Source organism: Delphinapterus leucas, chromosome 14 (assembly GCF_059928025.1).
Source record: "Delphinapterus leucas isolate spDelLeu-1000000601 "Yukka" chromosome 14, BTC_Dleu_Yukka2, whole genome shotgun sequence".
Lineage (NCBI taxonomy): Eukaryota > Metazoa > Chordata > Mammalia > Artiodactyla > Monodontidae > Delphinapterus > Delphinapterus leucas.
Window position 1 is genome coordinate 66,484,675 of NC_143142.1, and position 18,128 is coordinate 66,502,802.

Genomic DNA, 18,128 nt, shown 5'->3' on the forward strand with positions numbered 1-18,128 from the left:
TGCTAAAAGAATTTAGCTCTAAATAAGTAGGTCTGTTGCAATTAAAAGAGATTTAGGAAATGTATCAACCAAATAACAATGTGTAAATTATTGTTTGGATTCTAATTCAAACAAATCAACACTTACAGAGTGTCTGAATTCACTGATTTGAGGTACGGCTTAGACACTGGAATTTGTAAAAGCTGCCCTGGTGATTCTAATGTGTAGCCAACTTGGAGACCCAGTTTAAGCTCGCGATTTGATCCCCCGAGCGCTTGGCCCTGGCTGCTGGACTGTCAGGATTGGGTGACCGACTGAAATCACCCGTTACGGCACGGAGTAGGAGGGGCATTTGTCCCGGCAGCCTTTCGCGCCCAAGCCAACCCAGCCCCGCCTTTTCCCCGGTCCGGCCCCGCACCACTGCCCCGCCCCTGGCCCCGCTCAGCTGCAGCCCTGGGTAAACCTGGAAACGCAGGAGGCCCCTAAGCAGTGTTCCGCGAGCGCTGATGTGCGCTTGCGCGGTACCAAGACCCAGCGGGCAGTTTGAATTTCGCTCCCGGAGCCGGGTCTCGCCATCCTGAGCTTCCGGTGGAGACTGGAGGGGTCTTCTCGCCTCGCGACCGCACTGAGTGGGCCCTTTGCTCCTGGGTCCGCATAAGGTTGGAGTCTGGTGTTGAGGATCCCGCCTTCGGAAGCGGGCGGAAGGCATTGCTTGGGCGGGGTGGGGGGCTCGGGGCGGTGCCGTGTAGGGCGGAAGAGAGGGCTTGACTTTGCTTCGCCCGGTTAGCTGGGGTGGATGCTTTAGACCTCACCAACCCTCGGAGTGACTAGCACTTGTTTTCTTTCCTCGCTTCCCTCCACCTCCTTACCGACCCCAAATAGTAAAGCCCCAAACCCAACAGCATGGGAGAAATGCTTACCTGGACCCGTTTCTTTGAACTTACTGTGTTTTTCCTTAAAATTCTTGGGTCTTTGAGTTTTCAAAGAAAATACCAGTGTTGTTTTTATGTGTAAGTAAAAGCATCTGTCCCCTTAAATCTATAAGGAAATGACACAGGCTTATCCCCTGTACCCTGGTTTGGGATGCATTAACTACAGAAAGCTCTAAGACAAGTCAGTGCTGGACTTTGGACAGAAACCGAATTTTGTAGAATTGAAAGATATTTCTCTTGAGTTTTTGTACTTTCTTTTCAGGGAGATGTGACTTACTGGGTATTTGCCATTCTTGAATTTTGAAAGTGAATATAAATTTGTCTGGCTTCCCTTTTTTTATAAATGTATATCTTTTTCTTCAGAGGCTTAAAGGATGGCCTCCTCAGATCTGGAACAATTATGCTCTCATATTAATGAAAAGATTGGCAATATTAAAAAAACTCTGTCATTAAGAAATTGTGGTAAGTAAAACAGATTCTACTGACTTTGTACATACAAAATGCATTATGATTATTGTCCCACTTTGATATCTTATGCCTGGTTAAGTGAATGTATCTTAGAAAGGTAATTTTAAGTTTTGAATGGTGATTCTTAAAACAGTCTGCCCTCAGTATTTTGAATATTGCAGAGGATACTAAAATGTAAGTTACATTGAACAATGAACTAGCTATTAATTATATTTATTTACTTATGTTTTTCTGAGACGCACAAGGCAGAATAGTAAGATTTGAAGGTTATTTAATGTTCCTAGTTCTAGAGCTAAGTAGAGATACTAAAAGACAAGGAGAAACCAGAAGTGGAAAAGATCCACAGAGATAGAAGTAGCCCATAACCCATCTTGCAGACTGCTTTGGAGGAAGCTGATCAATATATATCACTAGGAAACAACTAATTGAAAATGAAGTTAATTTTTTAAACATCCAGAAACTTGTAAATTGTAACCATCTTCCAAGATATTTTGAAGTGCTGAAAGTGGATGATGCAATGGAAGTGCAGAGAAGTAGGAGATCCCTGTGAAGTCTGGAAAAATATTGTTTACAAAAATGATGTACTTTCTAGCCATATGTAGGAAAGCTAAAGATTTATTGATAGGTGGAATTCCATCTGCTGGGAAGATCCTGTTGAACTTTTATTGTAGTTTGTATTATGAATTGATAATTTAAAAAAATTCAAATATGAAATTATACTGTTGGAATGTCCTTTCAAATTATACATGTGCTTCTGAGACTTTGATATTTTCCATCTCTTGTTGGGAACCACTAATAAAGAGCCTCATCCATTTTACAGTTGGTGGCTGACATATTCTGTAGAAAGTTAAAGCTGAAGGGGCTGTGGGTTCATATTCTCAAGCCCCCTGGTCTCGCACATGAGGAAACTGAGGCTCAGAAGTCAGGTGACTTGCCCCGGTCCCCCAGCTTATGGGTAGTCAGTTGGAACTACAGGTTTTGTGTCCGATTCCCAGTGTAGTACTTGTCTACTTCTATGCCACTTTTATTGAATAATCTGAAAAAGGACATTTAGGTTTTTAATAAGTAGTCTTCTTTAGATTCTCTTTCTGAGGGCATGATTACTATTGGAAAAATATAATTTAGAGATCTGTTAACGATCAAACCTTGAATTCAAATGACCCCATCAAAGCATGAAGCCTGGATGAAGCAGTCTGACCTGTTAGATAACTACACACTGGGTAACCATCATTTGTACGTGGGGAGAACAATTTGTCTGTTTGGTTCCATGGCCTATTTAGGAAAGCCTAGTAATTTGTTTGCCACTTTGGCTGCTGTAATTTACTAGATCACTACTATCAAAAGTAGTGAATTTATTTTACTACAAATCAGCAAACAAGGCCCTAAAATTTAGGTGACGAAGTTATTTGAGATACCAGTATATCCAACTAGTTGTTTTACCCCCTGCAATTAATCTCAGCAGAGACATCAATACTCTAATTTACTGGTTAATTTCTTTTAGTTGTTACGAACCTACTGTCAAATGCAATTTGCATTGCTTTATTAGATTACGTCGATTAATAATAGTTTGCCTTTACTGAGTGCTTTACTAGGTTCCAAGCACAGTGCTCACCCATCTTATATGTACTTTCCTACTTCTCAGTAACCCTGTGAGGGCAGGTACTGGCGTCTCTGACTTCAGGCCTGGAGGCTTCAGCCATTTCACTCTACTGCATCCGTAATCTATAGATGTGGTCACAGGATGTTTTCAGTTATGTGTATTTCATGATTTGGTTGCTAGAAGTGAAGATGGAAAGATTTGATTGTGAGGATAGTTTTCCTTTTTGTGCTTTTGATCTGCCCTTAAAAATTCTTTTTTTTACTACTTCTCTTATTTCTAGGGCGGAGGGGACTCTGGTTTTCCCATCCTCGTATCTAGGAAGCTAGAGAGAGGGATTAGGAGGTGGGGTTGGGAATTTGAGAGCAGGCTACTCTCCCTCGCCTCCCACCCATTCTTGCAGGCCAGTCCAAACATAAGCTTATCTTCCTGGCCAGTGATTAGAATTTTTCAGGTTTACACATTCACTGAAGATATAGCCCATGAAGAGGGATCCTGGCCTCGTTAGGGATTCTCACTTTCAGCATCCCGTGCTTTGAAGTCCCAAAGCCTTGGCTCTTATCCCCATTAAAACCAAATATATTAGGTTGCTGAGAGCGACAGCCTCCTCTCTCCAGCATTCCTCTGTACCTCGTCCCCCGCCCCACCACCATTAGGGCGGCTGCAGCATCAGCTGACACGTACGGCCTGGTCTGTGGTTCGCTCTTCATGTGGAAGCCCTTGGTGATTTGCCTTTTTCTCATAAGAGCTCAACTATGCATGTAAAGGGGTGTGTATTTTATCTAGCATTTCTAGGTGTTTTATTAGTGGAACAGTTCTCCAGAAGCAAAAGATTCAGGGGAAACAGTGTAATTATCTCTCTCTTCCTTTTTTTTCATATTACTTAGAAATGAGTTCTTAAGATTCTCCATAGGGACAGTTCCTAGGGGCTGAAACAATAGTTCTTTCTCAACCCTCAGTGTCTCTTTAAGGGAGAGCTCTGTCCCAAGAGTTCAGTTGGATACATGTATGTTTTTTGCTTTTCTATACATTTTATTTTCCATTTTATCTTTGTTTATTAATAGGGCAAGAACCTACCTTGAAGACTATATTAAATAAAATAGGAGATGAGATCATTGTAGTAAATGAACTTCTAAATAAATTGGAATTGGAAATTCAGTATCAAGAACAAACCAACAGTTCACTCAAGGTAATGGTTTTCTAGTGAAAAAAACAAAATAAAAAGGCAATAGATACAGACTCCCTAATCACCAGGGAATTCTTAAGGATTCTTTAAGTTTATAATGTTCTTAGCTTTGTAAGTTATTATTAACGGTAAAGAGTGCCATTTGCATTTTATTTTCCCAGTATAAAGGACTCCAGAGTTCCAGATGTGTTTCTTCCTCCATGCTGGTAGCCGGTCTATTTACTAAAAAGGAATATTTCCTAAATAATTCTTTTTTTTTTTTTTTTTTTTGGCTGTGTTCGGTCTTTGTTGTGGTGTGTGGGCTTTGTCTAGTTGCGGCAAGCAGGGGCTACTCTTCCTTGCAGTGCGCAGGCTTCTCATTGCGGTGGCTTCTCTTGTGGAGCACGGGCTCTAGGCGTGCGGGCTTCAGTAGTTGCAGCACGAGCACTCATTAGTTGCGGCACGCAGGTCCTAGAGCATGCGGACTTTAGTAGTTGCGACGCGTGGGCTCAGTAGTTATAGCGCATGGGCTTAGTTGCTCCGTGGCATGTGGGATCTTCCCAGACCAGAAATTGAACCCATGTCCCCTGCATTGGCAGGCAGATTCTCAACCACTGTGCCACCAGAGAAGTCTCTCCTAAATAATTCTTGGTAGGTTTAATTTAAATAAATGATCTCCTGGGAGTGTGGTGTAGGAGGAATGCCTGCCCTGGGGTTTGGAGATGTGGATTCTCACCCTGGCTCCCCGAAGCACCTTCTGCCACCCTGAGAAGGTCATTTTTCCTCTTGGGGTTTCAGTGTCCTCATTTGAAAAGTAATGGGTCATACTGAACTATTTCTTGGGTCCCTTCTATTCTGCATTTCTCTATTTCTATAGAATATAGTATAAGGATTCCCAAGCAAAGAAAAACTTGAGCCTCATTCACACACACATTTTATTCTAAATAAGCCTTCACCTAATCAAAGTGCTAGTGTACTTTCTGATGGGATGGGAAAATATTCAATCTGTACCATAATTACCTCATGCTCTTAGAGCCATTGATATGGTCAAGGTGGCCTCTCTGGTCCTTTTTAAGTCTTACAATCTTCAATGTCTGTAAAGATTTTTCAGCTCTGGGACTGGGCATGATTGTGCCTATCCTACTATCAGTTTAAATGAAATTAGTATCTCTGAACATCATTCATCTCTTTAAAAGAAAGATGTTATACAAATTCAAAACAGAAACCAATAATGGTTTCACCTCTACGCTGCCCAAGAATGCCCACGGTTAGGTGTGGGTTTCGAGAATGTTCAACTCAGGATTAAAGACTATTTGGAATTTTTGTTTACATTATGATTGAAAATCAGATGACGGGAATCCGAAGGTACAGAGTATTTTTCTTATTAAATTTGCGTGAGTTCATAACCTCAAGTTCTAGAGAAAGTTAAATAAAGACAACACAAAATGAAAGTGGTTATGATCAAGTAGGAATTTTCATTAAGCTGGAATATATGAAAGCTGTTCCAAGCAGTATCTCATCGTTGCATTCTGGGAATGCATTATCACTCCGGTGCTGGGGAACGTTTGCTAAGTCAACAAAAGCACTTTACCAGAATGAGAAACATAAATCTTTCATATACTTTTCAGTTGCTTCCCAAGGTTAAAGTATTTTAGAAAGACATGAATGTCAACCCTGCCTGTTGTAATGTTATTCTAACAATTATCCTCTGAAAAAATCCAGTAGAGAAAAATAATATATCGCCATCCAAAATCAGCTCGAGAACCAAAGGGCTCTTTTTAAATATTGCTGTATTCAGTGCTTTTTCACCGCTCTGCGTTTTGAATACTCAGAATCATTGTGATTGTGGTACATAGTCTTTCATGCTCTTTTTTTAAATAATTAATTAATTAATTAATTTGGCTGCGCTGGGTCTTAGTTGCAGCATGCAGGATCTTCGTTGCCTCATGCGGGATCTTTGTTGCGGCATGCGGGCTCTTAGTTGCGGCATGCGGGATCTAGTTCCCTGACCAGGGATCGCATCTGGGCCCCCTACATTGGGAGTGCAGAGTCTTTACCACTGGACCACCAGGGAAGCCCCTTTCATGTTCTATCTGACATGTTAAAACACACACAGGCAGGACAGGTGCTTATTTGTGAGCTTTTTCTTTTCTTATTTTAGGAACTCTTTGAATGTCTTGAAGAAGATTATAAAGATGTGGAACATCTCAAAGAAAACATTCCTCCCCATTTGCCTCAAGTAACAGTAACCCAGAACTTGTAAGTATGTTTATAATTATGTTTACTATCTGGTTTTATCAAACTATTAAAACAAACACTTCAAATCTTTTTGCTTTTCTATATACTTGCAATTTTGTTAGTGATTATCCAGGGTTTTGTTTTGTTTTGTTTTGTTACTTATACAAGAAATAGTCTTTCCCCCATCTTTACCAGTTTTCTTATCCCACAGTCTCTGGGAAATATGTCCCCCCTCTTTCCCAAGGGTAAGTCTCCTCTAGACTGTCTTTTTCTACTTTTTCTCATTTCTTTCCCTTAGAGCAGAGTTTGTCAACCTTGGCTCTATTGGCATTTTAGGTCAGATAATTCTTTTTTGTGAAAATAGCATGTTTAGTAGCATCCCTGCCCTCTTCCAACTAAATATCAGTAGCCTCCTGTATCCCCTCCCACCTCCACCCCTCCACCCAGTTGTGACGATGAAAAATGTTGCCAGACATTGCCGTATGTCTTCTGCGGGGCAGAATTTCCCCTGACCCTTGAGAACCACTGCCTTAGGGTAAAACTAAATTTAATGAGCTTCCCACCTTAAAAACAGCTCAAGGAACAAAAACTTAGCTCTGTTTTTACCCTCAAAGTACTGTCCTACCTCTGTCTGTTCACTGCCAGGGTATGTTCGTGCCTGCCCTTTTCCTGAAGCCCCTAAAACCTAGCTTTGGCTGTTAATTACTACCATACTTATGAAAATGATTGCTTGAAGGTCACAAAGAGGTAAAAAATACCTCTTCTGCCCTGATTCTTCTCACATTTTATTTTGCTGCCCATCTTTTTGAAATTCTGTTATTTGCACTGCCACTGTGCTTTCTTAGTTGTCATCCTACATCTTCGACTAGGCTGCCTCCTTTTTCTCTGCCCTCTTTTAAATTACAAGTGTGTCCTAAAGCTCTGTTTTACTCACGCTTAAACTTAACACCATTATTAATGCTCTCAAATGTCCAACTCTGGCCTTGACATGGCATCTAGTTCTGTTTTAATCGCTTGCTGGGAATCTCATGAATGAGCTGTTCTCTCCTCCAGCTTTGCGTGTCTAAGACTAAACTGTCTCCTTGTTACCCACCCATCACCTAGACAGGAACTCGGCATCTTCAACCTGTCTCTCTGTCTCGTAGCCCCAGCCGTCCATTCGGCCTCTGCGGGGTTTTGTCTGTCCCTGCCCTCCCTCTGATTGTCTGGCTCCACGAGATCTTCCGTCATCTTTTGTCTTCATGATTGGGGAGCTCCTGTGTTTTGTCTTTCCAGTATTTCTCCACTCCCATCTCTCCAGTCCTCTGCCCAAAATTGTATTTCTTTTTTTCTTTAACTTTATTGAAGTATAGTTGATTTACAAAATTGTATTTCTAAAAGGGGGCTCCAAGTATGTAAAAACATTCCATGGCTAACTTAACTTTTTAACTTTCGAATGTATCATATATACAGAAAAGTAATTAAAGTAATTAGTGTAAATTAAAGTATTAGTGTAAATCAAAGAAGCATGATAAACATCAGCGTATCCACCAGTCAGATTAAGAAATAGGACCCTCCAGTACCTACAGCACTTTTTCTATTGCAGACCCTCCCTCTATCAAAGAGGTAATCATCCTGGAGTTTATGATAATCACAGTTTTGCGTATGTGTTTCCACAAACAACATACTGCTTAAGTTTGAAAACTGAAAGGAAGGCACGAACCTTGCTGTGTAGGAAAAGAGCCATGTTGCTGCAGGAACAGATAAGCTCAACAGAGTCCCTTGTATGTCAGGGTACCTTGGAATTTCACTCCAAGAAGAGAAAATTAGTGGGCAAGGTCATGAATAAATGCTAGGAACAGAGGTCATCATAGGATATCTGCCAGGGTTGTTGGGCTGGACATTGGCTACCCAGCAGGAATATGGCCCGAGGAATAGGAGGAATTTTATTCTAAACTCACTATGGCCTAGCGTCAGCTTTTAGGGCCAGGCCACAGCAGAACCTTTCTATAGGTAGAAATGGTTATTTTCAGTTGATACACACAGCAGGGCCTAAAGATAAGCAAGTACAGGTAAGAATCAGCCAGGCTTACCGTGGAGTCTCAGGTTAGGATTCATGTAAGGATCATGCTACCATAATATCGGGCATCTTCATCTTGACAACCCACCACGTGGCCGTATCCTCATCACACCACCTCAGTCAGGCCTGGTGGCCCTCTGTGTCTGGTACTCAGCTGTCGTCTTGGGATGTCACCTCCCTGTCTTTCCTGGGATTCCCTTCCCTTGCTCCTGGGTTGAATCTTCTCTTTCCTGTATTCCATCTCCATTTATCGCTTGACTTGCTGCTGGCAACAGGGCTCCATTCCTTCCTTGGCAGTTAAACAACCTAGAAGATACAGCCTACTTGTAGACTCTATTTGCTTGTGGGTAGGAGCTATATTGGGCTTCTCATTGACTCCAGAAATTGGGCAGGACTGAGCCAAGGGTGACCCATGCTCATTGCTGGCAACTAAAATGAGTCTATAGCAGGCAGGATTGATATAGCAAGTCCTTACTTACGAACCTTCAAGTTGCAAACTTTCAAAGATGTGAAATGCTTTCGCATGTCCAATCATGTTAGTTAGTTCATGTGTCTGGCGTACATTGCCACATGAGTGCATTGTCACATGCGTGCATTGTCACATGCGTGCGTCCTCTACAAGTGGCTGTGCTTTTGTGTACTTTGCTGTACAGTATTGTATAGAGTGCAGAAGTGCAGTATCTTGATTTCAAGCCCGGGATGTCCAGAAACAAGAGTAAAAGCAGCAGTGATGTAGCTGGTACTGCTAAGAAGCGCCAGCTGTTGTACTGTACGACCGTACTTTGCAAGGTTCTGTTCTGTAAGATTAAAAATGTTGTCTTTATTTTTTGTGTGTGTTTTTTAGGTATTATTTGTGTGAAAAGTATATAAACCTATTACAGCCCAGTACTACATAGCTGATTGTGTTAGTTGGGTACCTAGGCTAACTTGTTGGACTTAGGAACAAATTGGACTTACGAACGCACTCTTGAAACGAAACTCATCTGTATGTAGGGGACTTACTGTACTAGCAACCAATGGGATAAATTCGAAAGATAGAAATATAAGGTGATTGATGTTTCCATGTCCAGAAATAGGGAAGTCAGGAAGAAAAGCCATTTAGAAGTTAAATTCAACTTTACGCACATTGACTTTGAGGAACCAGTGGGGTAACTGATGAAGATGTTTGGCGCATGTTCTACTTACACCATGTTTTGAGTGTGTAAACAACAATTATATTACTGAAGATTTAGGGACTTGCTTTTTTAACATTCTCACTATTCAGATCTTCATGAGCATTAGGGGTAGGGATAGAAAAAAAAGGTGGGCTATAAACTTATAACAAGATGAATCATGTGTTTGATACTGATCATTTTCAGTTGCAAAACTTTCTGGTATGCTGCAGAATTCTGACGATTACCTGTACATCTGTGCATCTCTATTTTGTAGTGTTAATGGATCAGATCTTGACCCTGAAGAACCTGTCAAAGTTGAAGAAGCTGCACCCACAAAGAAGCCCTCCAAAGAACAAAAGCATGTTAAAGAAATGCCATTTGTAACTTCTGATGAGTTTAATGGCATTCCTGCGTAAGTATTTAAGATAAATTTTAAGATAAATTCAACTCTTTAATAATCAACATACATGTTGATAAGTATAAGCCTTGATTATATTAATTGTAACATGCTGTGTTCCAACATCGATCTTTTCTAAAATAGTTTTACATTGTACTGTGAAAATGCAGGAAATCTTTTGCTGAAGATGTTTAAAACTATGTTTTTTGGGATTCCCTGGTGGCGCAGTGGTTGAGAGTCTGCCTGCCGATGCAGGGGACACGGGTTCGTGCCCTGGTCTGGGAAGATCCCACATGCCGTGGAGCGGCTGGGCCCGTGAGCCATGGCCGCTGAGCCTGCGCGTCCGGAGCCTGTGCTCCACAATGGGAGAGGCCACACAGTGAGAGGCCCGTGTACTGCAAAAAAAAAAACAAAAAAAAAAAACTATGTTTTTTGTTTAGTTGTAAAACCTTTTCATAGAGAGATCTAGAGATGGATCAATTTGTTGTTGAGTCCTCTCAGGGTCATTTTATGATACAGATTTATCCAGTTACATTTCGGAAGTAGCTTCAGTTTTGCTGCAATTTTAAGGAAAGTGAGTGTGTTGTATAGGTTTGAGAATTAGAACAGAGAGTGCTGTGTTTGTTTGGTTTCCATTTGTCCATTAATTTATGCCACACACTTGGTTGAGTCTGTGCTGAGGAAAAGAATACAGGGTGAATAAGACAAGATGCCTCCCCTGAGAGAGGGCTCCTTTGCTCTTCACAGATGACATGGGGAACCAATTATGGAAATCCGTGTTTTTAAACTCTCATAATTCCAGGGCTTTACTTAACTTCTGGCTTTATATTATTACATTTCTTTTTACTTTCTTATACAAATAATGCACGTTGTTAGAAAATGTTTGTTGTTAGAAGATAACTCATCTGTAATTCCACCACTCAGATAAGAGAGAGTATTTCCTTCTGTATTTTAACTTCACCTACATAACAAGTTGTTTCTGATTGTCATTACAACAATGTAGTTATTCTGTGAATATAGTTTACTTACTTTTTTTTATCATGAGCATTTTTCCATCACTAACTATCATGGAAAACTTGGATTTTAATAGTTATATAATATTTTATTGTGTGGCTACTCTATAAGTTATTTAAGCATGACCTTATTAAGTATTTGGGTTGATTGCATTGTTATGAAGAATGGTGCAATGAAGTTTCTTTTGGACAAGTCTATTTTATAATTCCTTATTTCCTTGAGATAGTGTCCTAGGAGGAGAATCCCTGGGGCAAAGGGCATGATTATTTTACTTGTCTGAGAGTTGTCCATCTGGATTTTGTTGTTTGTTTTTTAATTAATAGACTTTATTTGTTAGAACAGTTTTAGGTTTATAGAAAAATGAGCAGATAGTACATTGTTCTCATACCTGAAAACAGTTTCCCCTATTACTAACATCTTGCATTAGTGTGGTACATTTGTTACCATTGATAAACCAGTCTAGATACTATTAACTAGATATTAACTAAAGTCTGTAGTTTATATTGGGGTTCACGCTTTGTTGTACAGTCTATGGATTTTGACAAATGCGTAATGTCATGTGTCCATCATGATAAGAATAGTTTCACTGCCCTAAAAATACCCTGTATGCCACCCTTTCATCTCTCCCCCCTGAGACCCTGGCAGCCACTGATCTTTTTACTGTCTCTATAGTTTCCCTTTTCCTGGGTGTCATATAGTTGGAGTCATACACTGTAGCCTTAGTAATATGCATTTAAGGTTCCCCTCATGTCTTTTCATGGCCTGATAGCTCATTTCTTTTTATCACTGACTAATATTACATCGTGTAGATGTTGCACAGTTTGTTTATTCATTCATCTGTTGAACAACATTTTGGTTACTTCCAGTTTGGGGCAATTATGACTAAAGCTGCTGTGAACATTCACGTGCAGGTTTTTGTGTGGCCATGTTTTCAGCTCACTTGGGTCAGCACCTAGGAGTATGATGGCTGGATCCTATGGTAAAACTGTTCAGCTTTGTAAGAAGCTGTCAAACTGTCTCCCATAGTGGCTGTACCATTTTGCATTCCCAGCAGAATGAGAGTTCCTGTTGTTCCCCATACTCACCTGCATTTAGTTTTGTCAGTCTTTTCTATTAGCTATTCTAGTAAGTACAATGTACCTGATTGCTTTACTTTTCAGTTTCCTGATGACATAGGATGTTGACCATCTCTTCATATGCATAGCAGCCACTTGAAAAGTATCTGGCAGTTTCACTGTTTTGAGACTAGGAATGAGGCTGACAATTCTCTTTAGTTTTTTGGTTTGTTTGTTTGATTTGGTCACTTGGTCCTTTCCTTTATTGACAGCTTAATTGTCACTAAAATTCTGTTTGATGCTATTCGGTTTTTTAAATTGTCGTTGTTATTGTTGCTCATCGGCTGAGCTAAAGGGAAGAACAAATGGCTGTGAGAACATTGGAATAGAAGGGTCTTCAGAAAATGCTTCCTTGAGGGGAGGATATTAGAATAGTCACGGTAGAGTATTCATTTTTTTTTTTTTTTTTTGCCGTACGCGGGCCTCTCACTGTTGTGGCCTCTCCCGTTGCGGAGCACAGGCTCCAGACGCACAGGCTCAGCGGCCATGGCCCACAGGCCCAGCCGCTGTGCGGCACGTGGGATCCTCCTGGACCAGGGCACGAACCCGCGTCCCCTGCATTGGCAGGCAGACTCCCAACCACTGCGCTACCAGGGAAGCCCTAGAGTATTCATTTTTAAACTAAGGAGTTATTTAACGAATGAGAGAAGTTAGAAGATTAGGATAAGGAAGAATGTGTTCCAAGCATAGGACTTTGTCTTTAAAAAGTTAATACTGAGATGGAATTAAAGTGGAAAACATTGGCACTTGTTTTGAGGAAATTAGGAAATAGTTCACATGATTTAAAGGAATTGCATTGTGTTGAGCTGTGGCATCAACCGTGGAAATTGTGGTTAGAAAAATGAGTGGTGAAAATGAAGTCTAGAAAGGAAGGGAATAATGAAAATGAATGGGTTTTGGTCAATATGAATATTTTCCTTTAAACATATTTATATATTATTTTATCTTAAGGAAGTTTCGATTAGAAAACTGCCCCTTTGAATAGAGGCAAAGGACAGAGTTTAACATAATGAATCCATGATTTGTTGAAGGGAAAAATTGAAGCAGATCATGAAAATTTTGTTTTTGGTCTGTACAGACCACTCAGAATCTAGGGTCTCCTATTCTTATATTCTAAGACCCTGGTGATTGGGAGGACGGGCAGGAGGGAGATTGGATTGGAAGAGTGGGCTTTAGAGTGAAAGAGACAATGCTTAAGGGCATTTGAGTTCAGAATGAATAGTGAGCTGTCCGTCGAGGCTGCCTGTAGTTCTCCTCTGCCGGCCAGCTGTGCAGCTTAACTTCCGGGCCCTTTTGTCCCTTTGCAGCCCCTGCACCATCAGTTCTTCTTCGTCTCAATCAGCATGGTCATCTTTGTTGTCACATTTGTCATCCTTCATCTTCTCTTCCCTCTCTTCCTCTCTCTGAACAGATCCATTTTTGCAGGAAACTAGAGTGGTATGAGTTATATAATTTATTAATAATTAAATTTTTCTTTCCCTTGCTCACAAACATTTAAAAATATGTAAATAAACTTCTATTTGCAATTAATCAGTCTATTTGAATCAGAGTTTGAAAGCCTATTTTAAATTGTAATGTTAATTCTGTAGGTGGAGAATAGGAATTTATGTATCCAGACATAACTAGGGAAGATAAGCACTAATATATTGTGGTCTCTAATTTTTCAAAAGTTGAGATGTGTCTGGTTTATTTGGAAGTTGGTATAAAATTTTTTATATAGAGTACTAATAGCTTTGCTACTGTATAAAGTCATCATATGTAAATGTTTTGCAAAGAAAACAATTGTGTATGATGATTCTTTAGAAAAATTAATCATTTTCTTTTTTACAGGTACATGAAATCACGCTTAACCTATTGTCAAATTAATGATGTTATTAAAGAAATCAACAAGGCAGTAGTTAGTAAATATAAGATCTTACATCAACCAAAAAAGTCTATGAGTTCTGTGGCCAGAAATCTCTATCACAGATTTATTGATGAAGAAACGAAGGAAACCAAAGGTAAAATGAGGGTATATATATATGTGTACATGTCAACTGTTTGGAATGTAACTAAACATGAGAAACAAGATTAATTCCAGAAACTTCTAACTCTAGAAAGGTAGTTCTCAATCAGGGGCAGTTTTCCCACCAGGGAACATTTGGCCATCTCTGGAGACATTTTTGGTTGTTATAGCTGGGGTTGGAGGTGCTACTGGCATCTAGTGAGCAGAAACCAGAGATGCTGCTAAAGTACCCTATAATGCGCAAGACAGCCCTGACAAAATGAATTATCAGCCTAAAATGTCTGTAGTGCCGAGGCTGAGAAATATGGCATTAAAGCCTATTATGGAATGATATCCAATATTTTCAGAATTAGAATAGTAATGATAACAGTTGTTCATGCTTATACTATAGCACTTACTAGGTGCCAGATAGTGTACTAAGGGCTTTAGTCCTCACAGCATCCTTATGAGTTGTGTACTATTATTATTCCTGTTTTTCAGAGTAGGCAAAGAAGGCTTAAGTTACTTGCCCAAGGTCATTCAGTTAAGTGATAAAACTGCTGTGGGTTTCATTCTCTTAACCACTACCGTATGGCGTCTTGAAAAGTGAGTTGTTCAGAAGATACCAGCAGATAGCCAGTGATATAATAAGCAGGGCTACGTTTCTGAAATGCTACAGTAAACATTATGCAACTTCAGTTTAAAGAATAATTATTATTTTAGCAAGAATACCAGTTCTCACTGTGCTTGGATAATGATAGGAAAAAGTGATTAGTGCCATTCATAGTCATAATGTAATACATTAAAGACTCATCTTGAAAGTTGTCCTAATAAAAATTAGCATTAATATCTTTATTTTCAGGCCATTATTTTGTAGTGGAAGCTGACATAAAGGAGTTCACAGCTTTGAAAGTTGACAAGAGATTTCACGTGATACTGAATATTTTACGACACTGCCGGAGGCTATCAGAGGTCCGAGGGGGAGGACTTACCCGATATGTTATAACATGAGCTTTTGAACCAGCCAACAGTAGGGTATAGAGGCTATTCCTATAGTTTCCTTATATGTAATTTCTTTATATATAATTTCTTTAGCTGTTTCATTTTCTTTGTTTCTTGTAAAAATAAAACTTAAAAATAAATAAAGCATGTATATTTTAAAATCTACTTCCTTACAGTAAATATTTAATCACCTACCATGTGAGCCTCTGTTCTAGGCATAAAAATGTTCATATTTAGTTTTTGTGCTTAGTGACAGTGCTGCTGACCCCAGTAAGACGGTTGCAAATGTGATAATAAAAGTCAAAGTTCAAGAAGATAAGATCAAGGATATCCAGCCTCTTTGGAATTAAAGGTCATTAGTGTCTGAATTCCACTAATGATATTTCAGTCTATAGGCAAAAGTTGGGTTTGGAGGCAGCCCATCCACGTGGTTATTCTGCTTTCCCATGTGTGGTTAAGGAACAGCTTACCTGAAATGCATTCAGTGTAAGTCAGTCTGTAAGCATTGGCCTGTAATGAAATTGTAATAGAAGTATTTTGAGATGAAAAAGATGATAAAATAAGACGTGTAAGGTCATGGAAAATGAGTGGTTGGATGGTAAGAATTTAATGGAGTTTCCCTTGCGCACTTAGGGAGGTTGTTAGTCTATCTATGTCTTAGTGAGCGTTCTCCAGAGAAACAGAACCAAAAGTCTATCTATCTATCTATCTCTATCTCTATATCTATCATCTATCTATCTTTCTATCTATCTATCATCTATCTATTGACTATCTCTTCTATATCTATCTATCTATCTATCTATCTATCTCTCCTATCTCCCCAATCTATCTCTCTATCCATTCTATCTATCTATCTATCTACCTTTCTATCTACCTATCTATCTATGGAGATTCATTATGAGGGATTGGCACATGTGATCATGGAGGCTGAGAGGCCCTCAGGTCTGCTGTCCACAAGCTTATGGATTATGGAGGCCCAGGAAAGCTGGTGGTGTGATTCAGTCTGAGTGTGAAGGCCTGAGAACCAGGGGAGCCAGGCCAGAGCAGATGAGACGAGATGTTACAGCTGAGCAGTGAGGCAGGAAAAAAGAGCAAATTCCTCCTTCCTTCCTCCACCTTTTGTTCTGTTCACGTCGTGGATGGATGGGAGGATGCCCACCCACACAGGGGAGGGTAGTCTGTTTCACTGAGTCCACTGATTCCAATGCTCATGATTTGGTTTAGCTGTATCATCTGGTTTGTAGGAAACACAAGGAATAGAGAAAAAAGTTAAATGTTTTCATGAAGAAGCAATCAGACAAATCCAGATATGACATAAGTAAGGTGGTGTCTTAAACACAAGTCAGTAACAGAAAAGAATAAAGGGCTCCTGTTCTAGATTAAAAGACGAAGAGCTTAGTCAAATATAAACCGTGAACCTTGATTCCGTTTGAAAAAAAGATTGAGGGACAATTATAGAAATTTTAATATAGGTTGTGTATTAGATGCTGTGAGAGAACTAGTATCCGTTTTCTTAGTTATGATAATAGTCATGGTTATGAAGGAGAGTATCCTTATTTTCTGCAGGTGCATCTGAGGTATTTATTTAGGGATAAAACAGTATGCTTTAAAATGGCTAAGCAATATAATTGGATACATACATACACACATAGAGCGGATATGGTCAAGTGTTCATTGTTTGATCTAGCTGATGGTTAGAACGGCATTCGTTGTATTATTCTCTCTCATTTTATGTGTTAACATTTTTTTCCTAATAAAATTTAGAATACTTGTGAAACAAATGTACTGAGTAGATATTTACATTTCATGAAAACACAGATCAGAACTTGCGGGCTGGTGACGTGAAGCTGGGAAGGAAGGATTGTGAGCCATCAGTCATGAGCTCATGTGCCCCTTCAGGCACTTGTGAACTTCAAGTTCCTGTATCCATGCTTCCCAGCACTGCTCACTGAGCCCAAGCTGGGTGTTTGAACTTGATGCGTTAGATGAAATTTCTTGAATTATGCTGGATGTAAATATTATTATGTTTACACACAAAGCAATGTATTGGGCATCTAACTTCTGCACTGAGTAATAATGATACACAGTGTACAAAGCTTGATATCTGGGCAATGTGTCACTTTTAGTGAACCATGTTTTCAAATAAGCTTAGGCAGGACATGTGCTCTGCTGGTGATGAACATGGACAGATGTTCATTTCTAATGCAGGTTTAACTCGATGAACCTACTTGCCTGTCTTTTTAACAACTGTAGTGCAATTTCAGACTCATATTTTAAATTGAGGATCAAAGCAGCAACTTACAAAGCTCAAGTAATTAAAATTCCCTTCCTCTGATGGGTCAACATGACAAATGTGGACACTTCTAATTACAAAAGTTTTCTTGGCAGAGTGATTGTGAGCTGTGCCTCAGCTGTATACTAAAAATTACAACTCTAATCCTTAATCGTGACTCAGAAATCAGATTATTTCTTGGGGATACTCTCTTTAACTTTACCAAATAATTCAGCAACATGGTGCATCAAAAAGAAAACTTAAGCCTCAGAAACCTGGTTCTAGTCCTACCTCTGCCATTTGCTCTCTCTTGGTTCTACCTTCAAAAATTTGACCCCTTCTCAGGGACTTCCCTGGTAGTGCAGTGGTTAAGAATCTGCCTGCCAATGCAGGGGACACGGGTTTGAGCCCTGGTCCGGGAAGATTCCATGTGCTGCGGAGCAGCTAAGCCCGTGCGCCACAACTACTGAGCCTGCACTCTAGAGCCTGCAAGCCACAACTACTGAGCCTGCATACCACAACTACCGAAGTCTGCATGCCTAGAGCCCGTGCTCTGCAACAAGAGAAGCCACTGCAATGAGAAGCCCGCGCGCAGCAACGAAGACCCAATGCAGCCATAAAAAAATAAATAAATAAATGATATAACCATTCTTCAAAAAAAAAAAAAATTGACCCCGTCTCACAAGCTACCACCCTGGTTCCAAACATCTCCCCTGGATTAATTCAAAGCTTCCTAACTGGTCTCTGTGTCA

The 18,128-nt window shown here is 39.9% G+C and overlaps 1 protein-coding gene across 1 annotated transcript; it reads left to right on the forward strand.

Moving 5' to 3' along the window:
- The first annotated feature begins 395 nt into the window (after positions 1 to 395).
- On the forward strand, positions 396 to 17,739 carry SKA1 (spindle and kinetochore associated complex subunit 1). Its single transcript, XM_022584266.3, has 7 exons — positions 396 to 638; positions 1,275 to 1,373; positions 4,041 to 4,165; positions 6,303 to 6,400; positions 9,867 to 10,004; positions 13,949 to 14,118; positions 14,965 to 17,739. The coding sequence occupies exons 2-7, from the start codon at positions 1,286 to 1,288 to the stop codon at positions 15,111 to 15,113; spliced, it is 768 nt and encodes a 255-aa protein (XP_022439974.1). The 5' UTR covers positions 396 to 638; positions 1,275 to 1,285; the 3' UTR covers positions 15,114 to 17,739.
- Positions 17,740 to 18,128: the final 389 nt, after the last annotated feature.